Source organism: Hyla sarda, chromosome 3 (genome assembly GCF_029499605.1).
Source record: "Hyla sarda isolate aHylSar1 chromosome 3, aHylSar1.hap1, whole genome shotgun sequence".
Classification (NCBI taxonomy): domain Eukaryota; kingdom Metazoa; phylum Chordata; class Amphibia; order Anura; family Hylidae; genus Hyla; species Hyla sarda.
This window is the reverse complement of record NC_079191.1, coordinates 217,372,841-217,393,118: the sequence shown is the minus strand read 5'-3', so window position 1 is coordinate 217,393,118 and position 20,278 is coordinate 217,372,841. Positions and strand designations below refer to the sequence as shown.

General features: G+C 38.9%; 2 protein-coding genes across 3 annotated transcripts in view; one reads left to right on the top strand and one right to left on the bottom strand.

Annotated features, from left to right (window-relative positions):
• Nucleotides 1–14,366, top strand: part of GABRR1 (gamma-aminobutyric acid type A receptor subunit rho1) — a 136,237-nt gene extending 121,871 nt beyond the window's left edge. The window contains exons 6-10 of one of the 2 annotated variants that reach the window (XM_056566097.1): nucleotides 2,500–2,582; nucleotides 5,049–5,189; nucleotides 6,332–6,484; nucleotides 6,576–6,772; nucleotides 12,199–14,366. In XM_056566097.1, coding sequence (XP_056422072.1) covers nucleotides 2,500–2,582; nucleotides 5,049–5,189; nucleotides 6,332–6,484; nucleotides 6,576–6,772; nucleotides 12,199–12,483 — 859 coding nt within the window. In that variant the 3' untranslated portion in view covers nucleotides 12,484–14,366. Of the gene's footprint in view, nucleotides 1–2,499; nucleotides 2,583–5,048; nucleotides 5,190–6,331; nucleotides 6,485–6,575; nucleotides 6,785–12,198 lie in introns of both variants that reach the window. The other variant, XM_056566096.1, reaches the window with a different exon arrangement.
• Nucleotides 14,367–17,279: 2,913 nt separating this feature from the next.
• The window catches only part of PM20D2 (peptidase M20 domain containing 2), a 51,642-nt gene continuing 48,643 nt past the window's right edge, over nucleotides 17,280–20,278 (bottom strand). The window contains exon 7 of the mRNA XM_056566090.1: nucleotides 17,280–18,751. Coding sequence (XP_056422065.1) covers nucleotides 18,552–18,751 — 200 coding nt within the window. The 3' untranslated portion in view covers nucleotides 17,280–18,551. The remainder of the gene's footprint in view (nucleotides 18,752–20,278) is intronic.

The following is a 20,278-nucleotide window of genomic DNA, read 5'->3' as shown; positions in this document are numbered from 1 at the left end:
CGATAAACTAGTGTTCAGAAGGGGGGCACTCAGAGTTTTCTTCAAGTTGGGTTTCACCAGGGTGATAGCAGGCTATGCGCCTGGTTCTATTGTGTAGATATAGGCTACCCTCTGTCACAGTTTGCCAGGCCAAATGAAACTCACAAGACCAACCACCTTGGGTGGAAATGCTCTGTGTGTATGTCACACCTTACCTTTCACTGATACTATCCCCCTTGCCACAATCGTGCTACACGCATGTTGCATAAAATCTTGTGGTAACAAAGAGAACTACCCCAGAAAACATCAAAACATTTTCACTTCAAATGCAGAGGGTAACTTTTCTTAAATATCTTCCTGTATTCATCATAAATGCAGGAAGAAAATATGCCCTTGAGCCCCACGTCTGAATATCACAGCTACCAGAATTATTGATCCCAGCAGTTTAACCCCCAAGATGCCATAATAAATACAGACCATAGCATGTCATACCACAGATCTTTCCCCACAATCACAACTTGCTGATTGGTTGCGACGGTAGTCAGGGCTCTTTGAAGGCCTCCTTAGCTGCCATGATAGATCTTCTGTTATCAGCATCAGACTCTGTGAGAGCCCCAACAAATGCTAGCCTTCACCTCATTACATCTGAAAGCCAGGAAACATTATGGCTCTGATTTACAAAGAGTGTTGTGTAGGTTTCTTTATGGGTTTTAATTCCCTACAATTTTTTCCCCACGGTATTTCCTAAGGTTTTCCTATATTTTGCACATTTTATGTTCTTTACACATGCTCTGATCTGTGGGGTTTTCCTCAGCTCAAATCCACCACATTTTCTGTGGAAACCTTAGTTAATATGTTGGCTTTTTTGTGAAAATGTCGGGGGCACGCCCCTTTTCAGTAGCCACACCCCTTTTTCAGGTTTTCTCTGTAAAATGGACAGTTGGTTGTTTTTATTCAATTGGTGCACAACCCGACAAGACATGTGAGGTTTGTAATAGTAAATCAGGGCCTATATGTGTACAAAAACTTTTACCATATGTATTCTCTAGTATCCCCACTAGAGGTAACTCATCGAACAAAGAAAAGGGGAAAACAGGCAAATAGGCAGAAAGGCAAAACCAAAGTTAACCCCTTAACGACAGAGGACGTAAATGTACATCCTGGTGAGGTGGTACTTAACGCACCAGGACGTACATTTACATCATAAGCATAACCGTGAGCATCGGAGCGATGCCCGTATCATGCGCGGCAGGTCCCAGCTGCTGATCGCAGCCAGGGACCCGCCCATAATTGCGGACATCTGCGATCCTGCGGATGTCCGCCATTAACCCGTCAGATGGCGTGATCAATACAGATCACGGCATCTGCAGCATCGCGGTCACTAAAATGGATGATCGGATCGCCCGCAGCGCTGCCGCGGCGATCCGATCATCCAGCATGGCAGACGGAGGTCCCCTCACCTGGCTCCGCTGCCTTCCCGGCGACTTCTGCTCTGATCTGCCTTCCCGCAGACCAGAGCAGAAGATGACCGATAATGCTGATCAGTGCTGTGTCCTAAACATAGCACTGAATAGTATTAGCAATCGAGTGATTGCTATAAATAGTCCCCTATGGGGACTATTAAAGTGTAAAAATAAAAGTAGAAAAAGTAAAAAGAATAAAGTAGAAAAAATTTGAAAAATCGCGTCCCCAATAAAAACGTATATTGTCCCATTTTATAAAAAATATTTTATATACATATTTGGTATCGCCGCGTAGGTAAATATCTGAACTATTAAAATAAAATGTCACTGATACCGTACGGTGAACAGCGTGAATGCAAAAATAAAAAAAGTCCAAAATAGATGCTTTTTTATAACATTTTATTCCCAAAAATGTGGAAAAAAAAAAGTATTAAAAGTTCTATATAAGCAAATATGGTATCAATAAAAAGTACAGATCACAGCGCAAAAAATGAGCCCTCATACTGCCGCTTATACGGAAAAATGAAAAAGTTATAGGTCTTCAAAATAGGGGGATTTTCAACACACTAATTTGGTTAAAAAGTTTGCGTTTTTTTTTAAGAGCAACAGTAACAGAAAAGTATGTTATCATGGGTATCATTTTAATCGTATTGACCCAAAGAATAAAGAACACATTTTTTTGGTTGCGCCATACATTTTATGGTGAGTGATGGCATTACAAGGACAACTGGTCACTGGTCACGCAAAAAATAAGCCCTCATACTAGTCTGTGGATGAAAATATAAAAGAGTTATGATTTTTTGAAGATGAGGAGGAAAAAACGAAAACGTAAAAATTTTATTGTCTGCGTCCTTAAGGCCCAAATGGGCTGCGTCCTTAAGGGGTTAAGGTAGTAAGGCTCACTCCCAGTACAAGTAATTGTTAATGGATGTACATTTTAAGATATTGCATCAAGGCTCAGAGGTTAAGCGTCTACAAAAGCTAATGCTCTAGCAATTAAGTTGAAAATCTTGGAGTCTTGGAGTGTTTTACGGTATTTTGTTTTCTATTGTTGCAGGGTAACAGTAACAGCCATGTGTAATATGGACTTCAGTCGATTTCCCCTTGACACGCAGTCCTGTTCCTTGGAGATTGAAAGTTGTAAGCATTTTATTTTAGCATGTTCTTCAATAAAAGTATCTTGTATTTTCTACAAAAGGATTTCTCTCCAGTGGTTTAAACCAATAAAGCTAATATGGAAATAAATCAGCATGATAACTAATTAGGAAAGATGTTTATAAAATGCAGCATGTCATTTACTAACTTATAATTGCTGTGTATCACAATATAATCTTCAGGGGAATGTATAACCTAGATATTTTTTCCAATATAAAGCCACATAATGAAACATTTTTTCTTATCTTATTTTCTGATTGTAATTTATTTTTTTTGTTAAATATGGTGGGGGCAGCCATCTTGCGTAAGCTATTTTTAACAGCATTTAGTGATATGTTTTACGGCAGGACCCATGGACAGGAACTGTCCCATTCAGATAAATTGCAGATGTTACTGGGCATTCTCTGTGACCTTTTCAGAGGAGATTTCAGGATTCTTATTAAAAAAAAAAAAATAGGTAGTAAAATGGAAAATTAGAAAAAGCATCAAAAATACTCTTAAAAAATATGGTTATCTTAATATATTGATTTCAACAATAGGTCATTTTCTACTGATACATTCTCTTCAAAGCAGAAAAATACAAAGTGAATCGCTTAACTCCAAGTATTATGTACAATGCATTCTGAAAGTTTGGAACAACCAGGACACTTCCTTGAACTGGCCACTGCACCATACTTATGACGTGTAAAGTGGTTTTACATGTATACAATATAATCTATTGTTTTACTCTGAAGTAAAATCCCTATTTTAGCTTCTCTTTCTTTGTGTTTAGAGCAGGAGTGGACTTGCAATTTATGGGGCCCAGGGGCAATAGAGGATAATGTGGCCTCAATGCACCAAATATTATACTACATACTGTATACTGACCCCCACTTTTGAATTTATACAATATACTGGCCCCACATGGGAATTTATTCTATAAATTGTCCCTGTATATGAATTTATACTCTATACTGGCCCCACATTTTTTTATACCCTTTCATTCTATATCACCCCCTGTCACCTTCATACGAGAGATGCAGGTAGTGAAATCCTGTCACACTGGTTTAAAAAAGATGCCAGTACCCGGGTAACTAGTAACTGGAATGGCTCTTCACCTTGCCAGCCCGGAGTGATGAGTCTCTGAATGTACACAGATATACTATATGCAGGGAGAGAGACATCAATTAAGACCAGCCAGGTGGAAATAATACACCCCATTGACTGGTTACAAGGGTCAAGCAACCTTTTTTTTTTTTTTTAAATCATAGAATGTCAGGATTGCCCTTCCTGCACCTTTTTTCATTCAACCTATGGTTTGGCCAGCATGGAGAAGGTGATAGGTTTCCATTACGCCCCATCATCTAATGTCAACCTCTATACTATTACATAGGGTATGCCAGCAGCTATAAGCTATAGACAGGCAGGAGCAGAGCACATATGTATATACCTATGTGTCCCATATGTGTATGGGGGGAAGCACTCACCACTCTGATTCTTCACAAGCTAGGGCAACTGAGGAGCAAGGTGGATAAGGCTGGGCTTCACATCAACTTCTTCAATAAGAGGCTGCCACGTCCTTTTGTTTACACCATTGCCTACAGGGAAAGACAGCAGGGCTCAGGGCTTCAGGAAGCTGCTGAGGAAAATGATGGGATTTTGTGCACTGTCCTCAGGTGCTTGAGTTTTGGCTATGGGTTACAGTAGCCTCCCTCGGGCTCTGCTTCCTGATAGTAATATATTGAAGGGCAGTGTGAGTGATCGGCTGCTTTAAGAGATGTGCCACATGCTGGGAACATTTGCAATATGCCTTTGTGGGAAACAACATGTTAAGATGGACAGCCGAGCCCACCGGACGGGCCCCAGAAAAAAAAACATGATCGAGGCAGGCCCACTCTCTGACCAATTTATTTGTTTTAGACAGATTGATGTCTTAGTGCCAATATAGACAACTAATAGTTGATCTAAAAAATACACCCTGTTTATCAACACCATGATATTCTGTGATAAATCTGCAAAGCTGTTTACATTATTATTCAGTTCCATTGTTTAAGTATATAAAAACATTCAGAAAGTTCCACAACATGATTTTTGATGGCAAATGTCACTATTTTAATAAAAATGTTCTTTGGGTGTTTTGGTATGCAAAATAGCATAGTCTGCTTCAGTACACTACTCCTCCTATTACTAATAGTAAGATCAAAAAATGAAATTTAATCTTTTTGTATTGTTATCATTTAGCTGAACCGAGAAATAGATTTAAAAGGAAAGCCTCTATTATGTCTATTAAGTCTATTATGTGTTTTATTTTAATTCAATAAAAATAAAAATTAAACTTCATTGTGAATTGAGACAATTTTATAAAAAAAATTCTGGCATGATATATGTTTCAAGAACTATTGAAAGTTGAGTATTTACTAGAAGGACCTAATATTGAATGGTGAAAAATGACCTCATCTTTTGTGCTTTTAGATGCCTACACTGAAGACGACCTTATGCTTTACTGGAAGAATGGCAATGAATCCCTAAAAACAGATGAAAGGATTTCTCTATCACAGTTCCTTATTCAGGAGTTTCATACCACCACAAGACTTGCCTTTTATAGTAGCACAGGTAATAGTTTAGTAACCATTGGGTTTATTATCAAAATAGTTTTCTACCGCACCGCAATACGAAGAACTCCCACAGTTTTATTGCAAGTAAACAAATGGCTGTAGGGTTCTACTCTCACGCAGAAACACCCATCCTCACCTTGTGGTCTTACAAAAATTCACTATTGTTGTAACTGTGCGCTGGCGGGACATTTATTTAGACCGCAAGTGGAGATGGTGGTCTTGATAAATGCTCCCCTTTGTTTATTTCCTTACAAATGCAAATATTTTACTATATATTCAGATTATGCCCCTTTAGATGGTCCTAATATCTACCTGTGTTTGGTAGATACAATTTCCCATGTATAGTCAGCTTCATGGATAAATATGAAAAGCAGATTTGCTAAACATACAGAAAACAGTTGTATGTCTTGTAATACATTGTTGTTGCAAAACTGTTAATTAAAAATATGGAGTGTTAGATATGTTAGACTGGGTTCTTATATATCAGGCGTGTGGCATCGTTTCCCTATGGCATGCACCGGAGAGAAACTAATGCTGAAACTGATCCCATTCATTTGAATGGGACAGATCACAATCATCCAGCGTCTCAATTTTGATGCCGGATGGTTGACCCCGGAGAGCACCGAACAGGGGAACACAGCCAGAAACAATGGATGCCACGCCGGATGCCATACAACTGATGACAAGTTGTCATCAGTTGTGGCATCATTTGCATCGAGATCTAGGCTGAGTTCACCTATGCCGGACATATGTGAACCCAGCCTTACTAGTCAAATTGTAGTCATAAACAAAGAGTTACAGTGTGGTACATTGAGGCCATGTGTGCACTAAGCTTTCTCTGTATTCTCTATGATCTCCTTCTTCAAAAAAAAAACCTAAGTGAAAACAAGAGTTTGCGTGTAACTTTCAGCTAACAGCAACCATAAATAATGCTGAATAAGAAGTAGATGTGGAATGTAGAAGCAGATGTACTTCAAGTCAGTTAAGGGCTCATGTTACCTGACTTGGGCAGTAAGGAAATAAGGTTTATGTAGCTACTGCAACAATTAATAGTGTTCTATATGCTGATAATTTATATACATTAATAAATTACCTTATCAGCTTGCAATAAAGTAATAAAACTGTCTATTTTTAACACAGGATGGTACAATCGTCTGTACATTAACTTCACATTGAGACGTCACATCTTTTTCTTTCTCCTGCAAACTTATTTTCCTGCGACTCTAATGGTCATGCTTTCCTGGGTCTCTTTCTGGATAGATCGCAGAGCAGTCCCTGCCAGAGTTCCACTGGGTAAAAATGATTTTTTGGTTATCTATAATTTTTTGAGTATACCCAGCCATAAGGAGTAAGCCTGACAAATCTCTGCATTGTAAATTTACAGGTATAACCACAGTGCTGACCATGTCCACCATCATTACCGGAGTAAACGCCTCTATGCCTCGAGTGTCATACATCAAAGCTGTGGACATTTACTTGTGGGTCAGTTTTGTATTTGTCTTTCTATCGGTGCTGGAATATGCAGCTGTGAATTACCTGACCACAGTGCAAGAGCGGAAGGAAAGAAAGCTAAGGGAAAAGGTAAACTGCCAGGTATTGAGAATATCAGAAGGAGGAACATTTGCTTAATGAATGTACTTGCAATAATATTTAACTTGACATGTCCTTCAAGTTTAACTACCTTAGCTGACATAGGAATACCTCTTTGAGGGAATAGTGGACTGTGTTATTGAGATGGGTTTTCAAGCGTGGGTTCATTTAGTTTAGAAAAAAGATGTTTTAAAGGCGATCTGATCACAATGTAGAAATATATGAAGAGATCTTTCTAGTGATCTTTTCATACCTAGGCCTGTAACCATGAATGAGGGCATCTTCTATGTCTAGAGGAAACAATGTATGTGTTTAAAAAAAATCTAGTCCCGGGGCAATCGTTTAGCATGGAATGAATTAACGGGAAAGTCAGCTTTTAAAGCATAGAGGAGACCCATAAACTAAAAACAGTTTGAGCCAAAACTTTTGCTCATCAGTTCTCATCTGCACATCTGAAACTTGTAATGAAACTTGGGCTGGCAGAGACACACAGATATGCACAGCCATTAACTAATAGTAACACAAGGCTTTTATTTATCAGTTTGGAAACAAATCCAATAGCATAAAACAGTAGCAATTCTTACCAGCAAATAGATACAAGACTTGAATGTTTGCAAACAAACTCAAAGGGGTACTCCGGTGTGGTGTAAAACTATTTTTTTTAAATCAACTGGTGTCAAAAAGTTAAACAGATTTTTTAATTACTTCTATTTAAAAATCTTAATGCGTTAATGTCGTTAGTAAGAAAATAAAAAAAATGCTTAAAGTGTACCCGTCAGATCCAACAAAAAACATTTTTTAATATATCACTCAGTACCTAATCCTGACCATGTGTATCTAATTTTTATGTGTCTAGCACCTTTATTTATTTGTTTATTACACTTTTAATTTAGCTCACTAGTCTGAATTCCTCTCAAAGGGAGGGGCGTGGCCTCACTGTGCAGGTCTCCGCCCCCTCCCTCAGTATGCTGTCTGCTCACATCTCCCCTAGCATTAGGAAAACTACAACTCCCAGCTTGTCCTCACTGACAGTAGCGGGACACAAGCTGACAGTGGGAGGATTTTTCCTCCAGCTCTGAGCCCTGCACTCACAGTTGTCAATCAAGGAAGTGTGTCCAAGACATAGTTGATGACACATGGGCACAGCAGGACTAGTATGAGTCCAAGCAGGCAGGGGGCAGTTGTTTGACTGGCTTTTTCAGTATGAAATACTGAACATTTTCTAATGAAAGCAATTGCAAAACCTATTGGTTATGCATGCTTTACAGCATATTAAAAGTTTTTGTATCTGACAGAGCCCATTTAAGTCAGTGTAGTAATGTGCCCCAAGACCTGCATGCATAATAATATGCATGTGTTAATATGTAAAAGACCTTTTGATCTATGTATTACTGTTATGAGTCTTTCTGAATTTCTTTGGGAGACTGGGGGCGTTTCCCCTCAAGTATGAGCTTCTCTCCTCCCCCCTCCCTCTTGCCTGTCATGAAGGCTGCACAAACATTTTTACATTTGCAAAGTTTTCTGCCTAGATGCATTCTGCCTAGTTTTTTGCCTAGATGCATTCATTTGAATACGTTTTTGGATCTGTCAGTTCCCATTTACCATATAACTCTAATGCAGCCATGTGAAACTATATGGTGCAAGGACAAAAGAAAAACCTGCATTTTGTGCCAAAAAAATAAAGACTTTTACAGCTTTGTGACCAAAGTGCATGCTTTTTATAACTCTAAAGCAGCCATGTGGAACCTATATGGTGCAAATACACAAGAAATAAGTTCACAAAATTACCAAAGAGAAACCATTTTGTATATAAATTATGATTTAGCACCACCTTGTATTGCTTGTCAGTGTCTGCAAGCTGTCTGGATTTACGGGTATTCAGCTCATGCTTTTGAAAGCTGGATTACACACTGCTCTGAGGCAAAACATGGTGATAACCATACCTCCCTCCCCCTCCCCTAAGATATTTTGGTCCTTATTTTTGATGAACCAAAAAGGCTGGATTTTCAGGGTTCGTTTGCAAAATTAAAGAGACAGAGACCCCTAGTGGCTATTTTTTTAACCATTTTTTCACATCTTTAGCAATCACATTTTTTAATGAAGTATATTAGGAAAATGCTTTGTTTTTAAGGAAGTATTAAATGGAAAAAAAAGCTGTTTCTAACTAAAATAATGCTTTAAGCCTTCCAGTACTTATCAGCTGCTGTATGCTCTAGAGGGAGTTGTATAGTTCTTTTCTGTCTCACCACAGTGTTCTCTGCTGAAGCCTCTGTCCATGTCAGTAACTGTCCAGAGCAGGAAAAAATCCCCATAGCAAACCTCTTTTGGACAGTTGCTGATATGGACAGAGGTGTCAGCAGAGAGCGCTGTGGTCAGACAGAAAAGAACTATACAACTTCCTCTGCAGCATACAACAGCTGATAAGTACTTGAAGGATTTAGATTTTTATACAGAAGTAATTTCTGGCACCAGTTGATTAGAAATAATTAGTTTTCCTCCAGAGTACCCCTTTAAGAAGGGAATTTATCATTCCCTGCGACAGCGCAGAGTAATGAAATTGTGCATAGTTTGTTAGCTCAAATTTTTTTGCACACAGATAAGACATGATCAAATTTCTTTTAGATTTTCACACTCTGCACTGGTACAGGGAATGACAAATTATGTTTTATTTACAGCTTTTTATCTGTTGACACCTTAAAATATATAACATATAAAAAGTTTTTGGATCTTGACAGTTCCCATTTTAATCAAGCCACTCATCTTTTGCCAATCTCCTCTCATCCATTCTCACTCAAATAACTCTTGGCAACTGAGTCTCTTCTACAAGGACATCATCCCTGAGCATCTTAAATGTGGAATCCCCTTGCAAAGATTCCATATATAAGAAAGAAAAAAAGAAGTGCTCCCTCACCAATACACTAGAGTCAGGTTTCCTGATCCAACACAGTCTGGGCTTATCCTCTCCCGAATCCCATCTGTTACCACATGGTAGATTGATACTTGTACATATGCATTGATTTGACAGGCACAGGGGCGTATGAAATGCTTTGCAATGAACAACTGTAGCTTAAAGTATATATATATATATATATATATATATATATATATACATCATAAGTTTGTGCGGTGGGGGTCTGGGTGCTGAGACCCCCACCAATTACCACTGAATGAGCACAAGTGCATGGCTGTACATGCTTTGCTTCTTCATATCCGCTCTGCACAGCTATAACAAGTGGTATACAGATTTGCAATGGATGTCTATGGGACTTTTGATAATTCTGTATACCGAAAGGCCCATAGAATTCCACTGTATAGTACACAGTATATATACTGCTTGCTGAGCAGAGATAAACAAAGCACAGCACGTGCAGGTGTCCACTTCTGACTGTTTATTCTAGCTAACGTGCGGGTATCAAACCTCTGATATGTCACTATGACATGTCAAAAGTTTGATAAAATGATAAGTACACTTTAAACACTTCCCTTCAAGTGTGACGACACAGCAGTAGTCTGTTGTTTTACAGCATCATCACCACAACCAACCTTGAATTGATATTAAACAGTGTATAAATATGGGCACATTCCCTGTGGGTACAGGAAAACACACCAAAACACAATGCTCAAGATGGAAATCCCATTAGTTGGGACAGTCAGGGCCTGAGAGGAACATCCCAGCACCATGACTTACACTGTTGGGAAGAATATGGACAGCAGTTTACACCAATCACAGCAACTTAGCAATTAATTTCTCAAAAGATCAGGAACTTTAGCTTGCAGCAAAGATTCTACAAATGTCCATTAACTCTTTAAACAATATTATTCCTGGATTCTATTAGGGCATCTCAGCATGTTATACCCTATCCACAGGATAGAAGCTAACTAGCTGATTGGTGCAGGTCCAAGTGGTCAGACCCTCACCAATTTTATGTTTGTTTTTTGTATCATCTACAAGAAAGAACTCCTACTCCTACTTTGGAAACAATATTTTAATTTTTTTTTTAGCTATTATTTTATTACTCCTGTACACAACACCACAGAGCTGGGTACTGGCAGACTAAGACAGTAAAAAATGATGGTCCAAGCATGGGGTGCTAACAGATTGGTATTATTAGGCTGGGAAGGGCAAAAAATTTATTACTCTTGCCACCTTAGTTGTACATGGGACCCCACCTCCATAACCAGCCAATCATACAAGGTGGCAAGGGCCCTTTCCAGCCTAATAGTACCAGCCTGCCACCACCCAGACCCTGAGACTTATTTGTTGAGGCTCACGACCTGACAGTATGCAGCTTTTCCCCATACCCCTGTGGCAGTAGGTATTGTGGCAATAAGAAAGGGTTAGTGCTAGCTGCTTACTAAGTCCCAGCTTAGTAATGGATGCCATCTATCAGACGGATTTCATTACTATGCCAAAAATAAGTAAGAAAAAGAACACAGGACAGTTGTTAAAAACATTTTTATTGACATAAACTCAGAGACTCTTCGTTGACCCTTTTGTTAAATAAATGCAACAAATCTTCTGAATTCTACCTGGGAAAAAAAGAATATTAAGAAAAATGTAAACAAAAGAAGAAAAATCATACTTATCTGTCTCCAGTAGAGCATTGTCTGTGCCTACTGCTACAGGATTTTTTCAAACTAAAAAGCAGAAGGAGCCACCAGTTTTACACTGTATACAGTGGTGTAAAAGTGCTACTTTAGGTGTTCAGTTGACAAGCAAGACTATTCTTAAGTATATACCTTATGTACAAATCTCCAGTAACAGTGCTCTTTAGTGCCACTGGACAATAATTTAAAACATAAGGGTACGTTCACACGTACACAGATTTGATGCGCAGGATTTGATGCACAGGATTTTCTGCTGCATATTTCAATGTAAACTAAATGGCTGAGCACAGCTTCTAATCGGCAGTTACAAATCTTGCGCAGGATCCTTTACGTGTGAATGTACCCTAAGAATGAATTCTTAAAGAGTACCTCCAATTGGTTATGGTCAATGTTTCAACGTTCTGAAAAATGACTGTTCACTATGTACGATTTTAAAAATGACACAGGTTTTTAAATATGGGACCTAAATCACTTAACAGGGCACTGTTCTCCCCTTCCCTAACTGTATATGAAGCTTCCTGCTCTGTTTACACAGCACATGCCTCAAGAGAAAGGCCCAGCATAATGTTATTCTATGGCACTGGGTCTCATACTTTAGACGGGTGCTGTGGAGCCGTAGCAGGAACAACAGCACCATGTTTAGGTTTTTACACTTTGATTTTACATTGCATGTCATTTAGACAAATGACTATGGTGCACAACGTTGCATTATAGTAATTTGTCTAAAAAAGCATTAAAGGGGACCATTGAACAGGTAAGTAAATAAATGGTGGTTTTCACAACTGTTCACACTTTTCTTTTCCTTTAAGCTTCCATGTACTTGTGGGGTACCACGGGTGATGATGGACAGCAGCTACAGTGATAGTGAAGTGAACAATCTTGGTGGGTTTGTATCTGAAAATGGTGAAAAAGAAGACCGTATTATGGTACAGCTAGCTCTCAACACAGAAAGGAACTCAAACAGAAGAAAGAGCCAACGGGCTTCTTATGTCAGTATGCGAATTGACACACATGCCATTGACAAGTATTCACGAATAATTTTCCCTGCAGCTTATATTTTATTTAATCTCATCTACTGGTCGATTTTCTCCTAGAAGCATCTAACTTGCCAATGAACTTTGCCAGAGGACTATGGGCCAGGGACCCTATGAGGATTATAAATTTGGAAATGTAACAGGCTAATTTTTTTTACATTGTTATTAATTTATAATTCACTTTTATTTTGTAGGTTTTGACAACACATCTGTATCCTATCTTGTGTTTACGCAGCCAGGCTTTTATATGTAAATTGCCCTTTTTCTCCCTTTTTTTAAGTTGTGTTTGTTAGTTAAAGAACCAATATAAAGACACTTATAGAAGGTCGTACTTGTACAGTAGACACTTTAGAGCATTTACTTACATAGCTGCATACTTTGAATGACTAACTGACCTACAACGGACATAACAATGTAATGATGTTTGAGCAGTTGAAAGATCACTGTGTCAATATTTAAGCAAGTGACCATTACAACCATGTTCTGGATTAATAATTTAATAAAGTTACATTTATTTGTCTATGTATTTGTGTTATGAAACAGGGCAACATCAGTAAAACTATGTTAAAGGGAACCTGTCACATTGAAAATGCAGTCCAATCTGCAGGCATTATGTTATAAAGCAGGAGGCTAAGAAGAAGAATATAGTTTTGTGGGAATGTTCCAGGATAACTTGTCATTTATCCATGTAAATATTTGCTCACTTTGGGCTTAGTAGTCATGTGGGCAGTCCTACTATTGTTTAATATAGAAAATAATAAATAGATAAGCAGAGCTGTGTATGGATAAATGAGAAGTTATCCTGGAACTTTTCCCACAACACTATATATCAATCTTGTTATTTTTCCCTACACTATAATACAATGCCCCAAGATGGGATTGCCTTTTCAATGTGACAGGGTCCCTATAAAAGAGTGTCCTGGTCACAAAATACAAATATTTTTTTATATTGTTCCTGTGTACATTCCACATAGTTTAGTTTTTTTAATCTCCTTTAGCTCAAATTTTCATAATGAAACATTAAGTACCTGACACCAAATAAAACTTTTAACATAGTGTTCCTTATGTAATTAGCAGACACTTTCCCATTCACTTACTTTTAAAATGATCAACATAATAAATATGTTTAAAATGTAATAGAAAAAATGGCCACTAGGTGGCTCTGTTCTGTTCCCTGCTGCAATTAACACAGTGAATTTGGTCTCCTCCCGGCCTGGCAGGAGACTAAACTCAGGAAGTGCTTCTGGCTGCACTGAGCTTAATTGACAGCTGCACAGAGCCTCACTGAAAGCTGTACAGACTGAAAGCTGCACAGAGTCTCACTGAGAGCTGCAAAGAGACTCCCTGAAAGCTGCACAGAGTCTCACTGAGAGCTGCAAAGAGCCTTACTGAAAACTGCACAGACTGAAAGCTACACAAAGCCTCACTGAAAGATGCACAGAGCTTGAGGTCTTCTATTCATAACAGCATTGCAACGATGTGAGGGTGGAAGCGGTCCCCCAGTAGGCTTCAGTGATGTCATGCCTGCTGGGAAATGCCCACTTTCTCCTGCTGGGAGATTGCACTATGTGAGCAAGAAGAACAGTAAGATACACAGATTTTTAAAAATCTGATTTTTTTTAAGGGTGGGAGGGGTGTTAGTAGTTAGGGAACATAGCCTAAGTTAGTTTAGAAAAGTTTATTTGGTGAAAGGTACCCTTTCACTATTTACCCTAAAACTTGACATGTATAATATAAGTTAAAGATGGTACAAGTAATATGATAATTATATAGAGAATAAAAAGGGAATGGTAGTTAGCTTAAAGTGTACCTGTCATATCCTACAAAAAAATTGTATGTTATTTAGTATCTAATCCTGATCATATACATATGTAGTTCTATCTGTCTAGCACCTATATTTCTCACAAATACTTCACATATGTTGCTCACTTACTTTGTAATTCAGTGCTTTGGAGGTGGTGTGTCCTCACTCTGTGCTTGGTCTCTTCATCCAATCACTGCAGGCTGCTCTGTAACCTTCTTCCCCTTTTCATGCTGCAGTCTGATCGGACAGGAGTGAGCACAGAGGAGTGCTAACCCCATCCTCACCTACTGGACTTTGTCCATGCTTCTGCTTTAGCTTGGACAAAGATGATGGTGCAGCAAGAGAGGATTTTGTTCTGGATGGTATGGGGTGCCATACCATGATTTCTATAAAAAGGAAATAAAATGTTCTTATGAACATTAAAAAAGGTTAATGTTTTGCCAAGATGTACAACATATAAAACATTTTTGAATCTGACAGTGCCCATTTAAGACCGGTTATCGGTAGAATTCTAATAAAAAACTTAAGGTTCACAAGTAGTAATTTGGTCTGTTCTTTTAGCCAAAACCAATAGTAACCAACACTGAGAAAAATAATAACGGAAAAACTTGTATCCATTTTGGATCCCCTCTTGGTTTTGTTACAAATACTTACCAAAATACTCTGGCATAGATTTCAACTGTCCAAAAATAAAAGGAGAGGGGCAAAAGTCCTAGGGCCTCCACCACTTGGCAGGAAGTATGGTCCTCCACCCAGGGCTGGCACAATGGAAAGGCACCACACGTATGTGGCCTGAGGTGGGAGCAGCTTTTTGAGGTTGCTAGCACAAGGCAACTGTCCTAGATTTAGATTAAGCACAATTTTTAACTAAGTGTGTCCTTAGCTTGATGTGGAAGTGAAGAGGAGCTAATGTTCTTTCGATCATTGGCGAGGAGGGAACTAGCGACCTACTGGGGAGCACCTATAATCTACCAACTAGGGGCTCCTGCAATCTACCTATTTACCTACTGATGAGACCTATACCTTACCCCACTTCCCTACCCACTCTTACTGTGAAGGGCACAAAGGAGTGTCATTATTACTGTTTGGGTCACTATGGATGAGGAAAAGGTGATAATAGAGCCGGAAAAGTGAAAAGCCTGTAATGTTTGACCATCAGAATCTGCATAGTCCAGTCATGGCTGGAAGACACCTTGATGAGAGTCTGAGCCAGATAAAAAAAAAAAAAGGGAAGAGAACAATTCCAAGAAGATGTCACCTGTGAGTCACTAAATGTGGCTGTAGAACTAGTATCTACCACTATATGGTCACTGAATAGGGGATAATATTGTCCTTTGCAAAGTGAGTTCTGTTTAGTTGCAGTATGGTGGTATTAGGCTCCGTCCACACTATTGTCATAGCCTCAGTCTGGAGCCTCTGTCAGTAATTTCATCAGATCTGATGGGAAGAAAAAGTGCAGCATACTGCACTATTCTTTGCGTCAACTTAACAGACACTGCGCTCAAAGCCAATGGACCCCATTATAAGGCACTGGCATTATGTCTTTCATTGAAACCATTCTACTGTATTTTGAAGAGCTGCTTTTGTGTCATCTCTTCAGTTAAGTGTATATAACTTTCAAGTTAAATTTGGTAATATGTCTTAAATTGCCAACATTGTGAACATGTAGATGCCAATGTATTTTTTGTGTTTCTTAATTTTATTAAACAAGAAAAACAAAACTATATAAATTTAGTATCACTGTAACTGTACTTAAGCAAAAAATAGAGTTAACGTCAGTTTTACCACGTGGTGAGTGGTGTTAAAATGGAGTTTTCATACAGTATATGTATATATATATATTTTTTTTTGTTTCTTGTTTTTGTTTTTATAATTTTATTTTTTATTTTTTTTTACTTACACTTTATGGTAAAATTAAAACAAAATACAATTGGTCCCTGGAAAAATGCAAAGAATAAAAATAAAAAACACAAATATTTAAATTAATGTGGTCCTAAAGGGGTTAAAGGTGAGAATTTGTATGTTAACATCGAGAGGAAGCAAAAGCCCTTGGAAGATGAGTGCATTCTCCCTGTGACAGTAGAAGAAAGGATTAAAAAGGTACTCCGGTGGAAAACATTTTTTTCTAATCAACTGGTGCCAGAAAGTTAAACAGATTTGTAAATTACGTCTATATAAAAATCTCAATCCTTCCAGTACTGCTGTATGCTGCAGAGGAAGTTGTATAGTTCTTTTCTGCCCCATCATAGTGCTCTTTGCTGCCACCTCTGCCCCATCACAGTGCTCTTTGCTGCCACCTCTGTCCATGTCAGGAACTGTCTAGAGCAGGAGAGGTTTTCTATTGGGATTTGTTCCTGCTATGGACAGTTTCTGACATGGACAGAGGTGTCAGCAGAGAGCACTGTGGTCAGACAGAAAATAAACTAAAAAAAGAAAAGAACTTCCTCAGGAACATACAGCAGCAGATAAGTACTGGAAGGATTAAGATTTTGAAATAGAAGTCATTTTCAAATCTGATTAACTTTTTGGCACCAGTTGATTTAAAAAAAAGTTGTTTTCCACCTTCAAATTACATTTTGTGTTACTATACTGGGCCTTATTTATTAAGAGTGGAGTGGAGTTTTATTTCTGTTTTCCATGTTATTTTCCATGATATTTACTACCATGCTACTTTTTTCTACGTTTTGCTTTTTTTTTTTTTACTCCTGCTCTGAGCTGTCAGGTTTTCCAGAGCTCAAATACCCCACATTTTATTAGGGAACATGTCAGAGACATGCCTCTTTTCCAGAGACACATCCCCTTTTCCCAGTGGCCACACCCCTTTTTCATGTTTTCTGAGTAAAGTTGAGAGTTGGTATTGTTTTTTGAATTTTATGTTGAATTCTGGCGTACAACACATACGACACAAAAAACCCCAAAAATCTAAGGAAAAGAGTTAGCAGAGAGGCATACACGAGTGGCAAATTAATATATGCTTTTTTTTTTCTTTTTTAAGTATATAATATTTCTGATATCTGCATCACATCAGGCTGTAGTAACGCTGTTGACATAAATGACACTGAGAATCAAAAGGACTGTAAAAGTAAGCATATATTTATTTATCAGATCTTCTAATCTACATGCATTGTGCAAATAATATTCATACATAGTAAACTGCAGTGGTGGCAGTGGCGTAACTATAGGTGTCCCAGCCACCCTTTCATAAGTAGCTTATAAATTAAAATAATTTCCAGAGAGAAGACGCCGAGGCCCTTGGTGAGTGTTGAGGTAAAATTCTTCTGTGTACCCAATCCAGCTTCACTAGGACTCACCACCCAGCCACATGTTCCAGGGCATTGCTTCTCAGCTTGTAACACAGGAGAAATCTGACATAGGCAATGTCAGAGTGGAAGAAAGATCCCCCCAGGCAAGCAAAGACTACTTGTGGACCCCATTGTGGAACACGAGCAATGTCAAGGGACTCGCCAACACACCAACCAACCTAGAAAGGTTTCTACACCAGCACAGATATTTTTTTTTTTTTACTGTAAGAGAAATGAGACTATAAAACTCTCTGCCAGAGGAGGTGGTCATGGTGAACTCAATAAAAGAGTTCCAAAGGGGCCTTAATGCATTTCTGGAGAGTAATAACATTACAGGTTACAGATAATAGATTTATAGGGTCAGGGATTTATTCTGATTGCAATATTTGGAGTCAGTAAGGAATTTTTCCTCCTAGTATGAGATGATTGGTATCAGCCTCATAAGGCTTTTTTGCCTTCCTCTGGATCAACACAGTAGGAACACAATAGGGATATAGATTAAACTTGATGAACTATGTCACTAACATTGAAGAAGACATGAGACTACTACATGGCCCAGAACTACTCACATTCTGCTATTAATGGTAAAGTGCTGATCGTAACAAAGGGCAGCAAGCTCTACGAGAATCGTCTGATTCTGGGCTATATGGAGCTGTAGGTCGGGAAGTATCTGAGCTAATTGCTGGAAATTGAGGTAAGTATTTTGGGAAAAGTTTAATGCAAATGTGCAGCAAGGGGTCCTTTACTTTTCTGTTACACCCCTTGTTGGTGACACATACAATACAAATAATGCATACAATATAGTATAAAATGTAGAAAGAGTTCTCTTCATAAGAGTATACTATTAAATATTACAAAGAATAAGTGCCTCAGAATTATAATGATAATCACTGTAGTCATATACCCCAAAAATAACCATCATTTTTTGGGATGTGTTAAGTTCCCTTTTACGATGTTACTATGAATTGAAGCTGTTATAATGGATAAGGGTGGGACAACACCCATTAAGAGATTTTTACTGTTTAGCATGAACATCCTGCTCCACTACTTGATTCTCTGGATTTCTTAGTTAATCCAGTATTAATCTCTTCCTCCAGTTGCTTCATGTTCTTCCAATCATGGCAGATACTTTCTAGCAAATCCGGGTTGAAGATCACATCTAATGCAGTCATTGCCAATGCTTTTCCAGTTCTTAGTGTATAATACTGAGCTTCTTCAGAGCCTGTTAAAAGGGTAATACAATGATAATGGATGAATACACAATGATTTACTTCCATGCTGAATATAACAACCCCTTTTTAAATGCTCTACCAGGGCATGTGGATGTAAATGACAGTGGGAATACCCCACATTGGAAAGCTTTAGAGATGATACTCAAACTGTAGAGCCTATGTAATAGTCAATTTGTCATAGAGACGTGCCAGCTGCATTAATAAGTGGAGGTCCAGCAGCTAAGACCTCCACAACTTGGTAGAATGAACAAGCTACCATGTACCACTTCTAGTTTCCAGTGGGGATCTCCTCAGCCCGTCTCAAAGATTACAGTCAAGTTTTTTTATAGTGACAGTGACCCGTAAAAACATAAGAATGCTGGGAGGAATTTATGATTTTATTTAGACTGTAATTTTACTCTTAAATTTACAGTTACTTTTTTGCAACTTTTCAAGTAAACCCAAGTAAACCATTTTCTCATGATTGTGTAGGTATGTCAAAATCAAGTTGATTTTCTGCTGTGGTAATTAGGGATGAGCAAATTTTCCCAAAAAATTTGTTTCGGTCCGAATTTATTCGTGGTGAATCACTATTTAAAACGGCTTTTTCTGGCCTACAGAGAGCCTCAATAGGGGTGTAGAACACTTTGCCTTGCTGTAACACGCATAGGGTGTGAGCTGGGTTAGTGAAATAATTCTGTCATTCAGTAAGACATGCAGATTAGAGGCGTTGCTATTAGAATCACTGTCGCAGAGCGGCACAATGACAGAGCCTGGAGGTGGCATCAGTATGAGGAGAACATATAGTGGCTGAATGACACAGCGGGGAGGTGGCGGCAGCATGAGGAGACCATATAGTGGCTGAATGACAAAGCGTAGAGGTGGCGGCAGCATGAGAACATTTAGTGGCTGAATGACACAGCCTAGAGTTGGCGGAAGCATGAGGAGACCACATAGTGGCTGAATGACACAGCCTGGAGTTGGCGGCAGCATTTAGTGGTTGAATGACACAGCCTGGAGTTTGCGGCAGCATGAGGAGAACATATAGTGACTGAATGACACAGCCTGGAGTTTACGGCAGCATGAGGAGACCATATAGTGGCTGAATGACACAGTCTGGAGTTGGCGGCAGCATGAGACCATATAGTGGCTTAATGACACAGCCTGGATGTGGCAGAAGCATGAGGAGACCATATAGTGGTTGAAAGACACAGCGTGGAGGTGGCGGCAGCATGAGGAGACCATATAGTGGCTGACTGACAGGGCATTGAGGTGGCGGCAGCATGAGGAGAACATATAGTGGCTGAATGGCACAGCCTGGAGTTGGCGGCAGCATGAGGAGAACATATGGTGGCAGTATGAGACAGTTTGGAGCTGGCATCAGCATGAACAGAACATATGTTGGCAGAATGAGACAGCCTGGAGGTGGCAGCAGCAGCATCAGGAGTCCTGAAAGTGACCCGGTGACAGAGTGGTGCAGTGGGTGGCAATACCAGTACCTGGTGATGAAGGTGGGTGAAAAAAGGAGAACTTGCCAT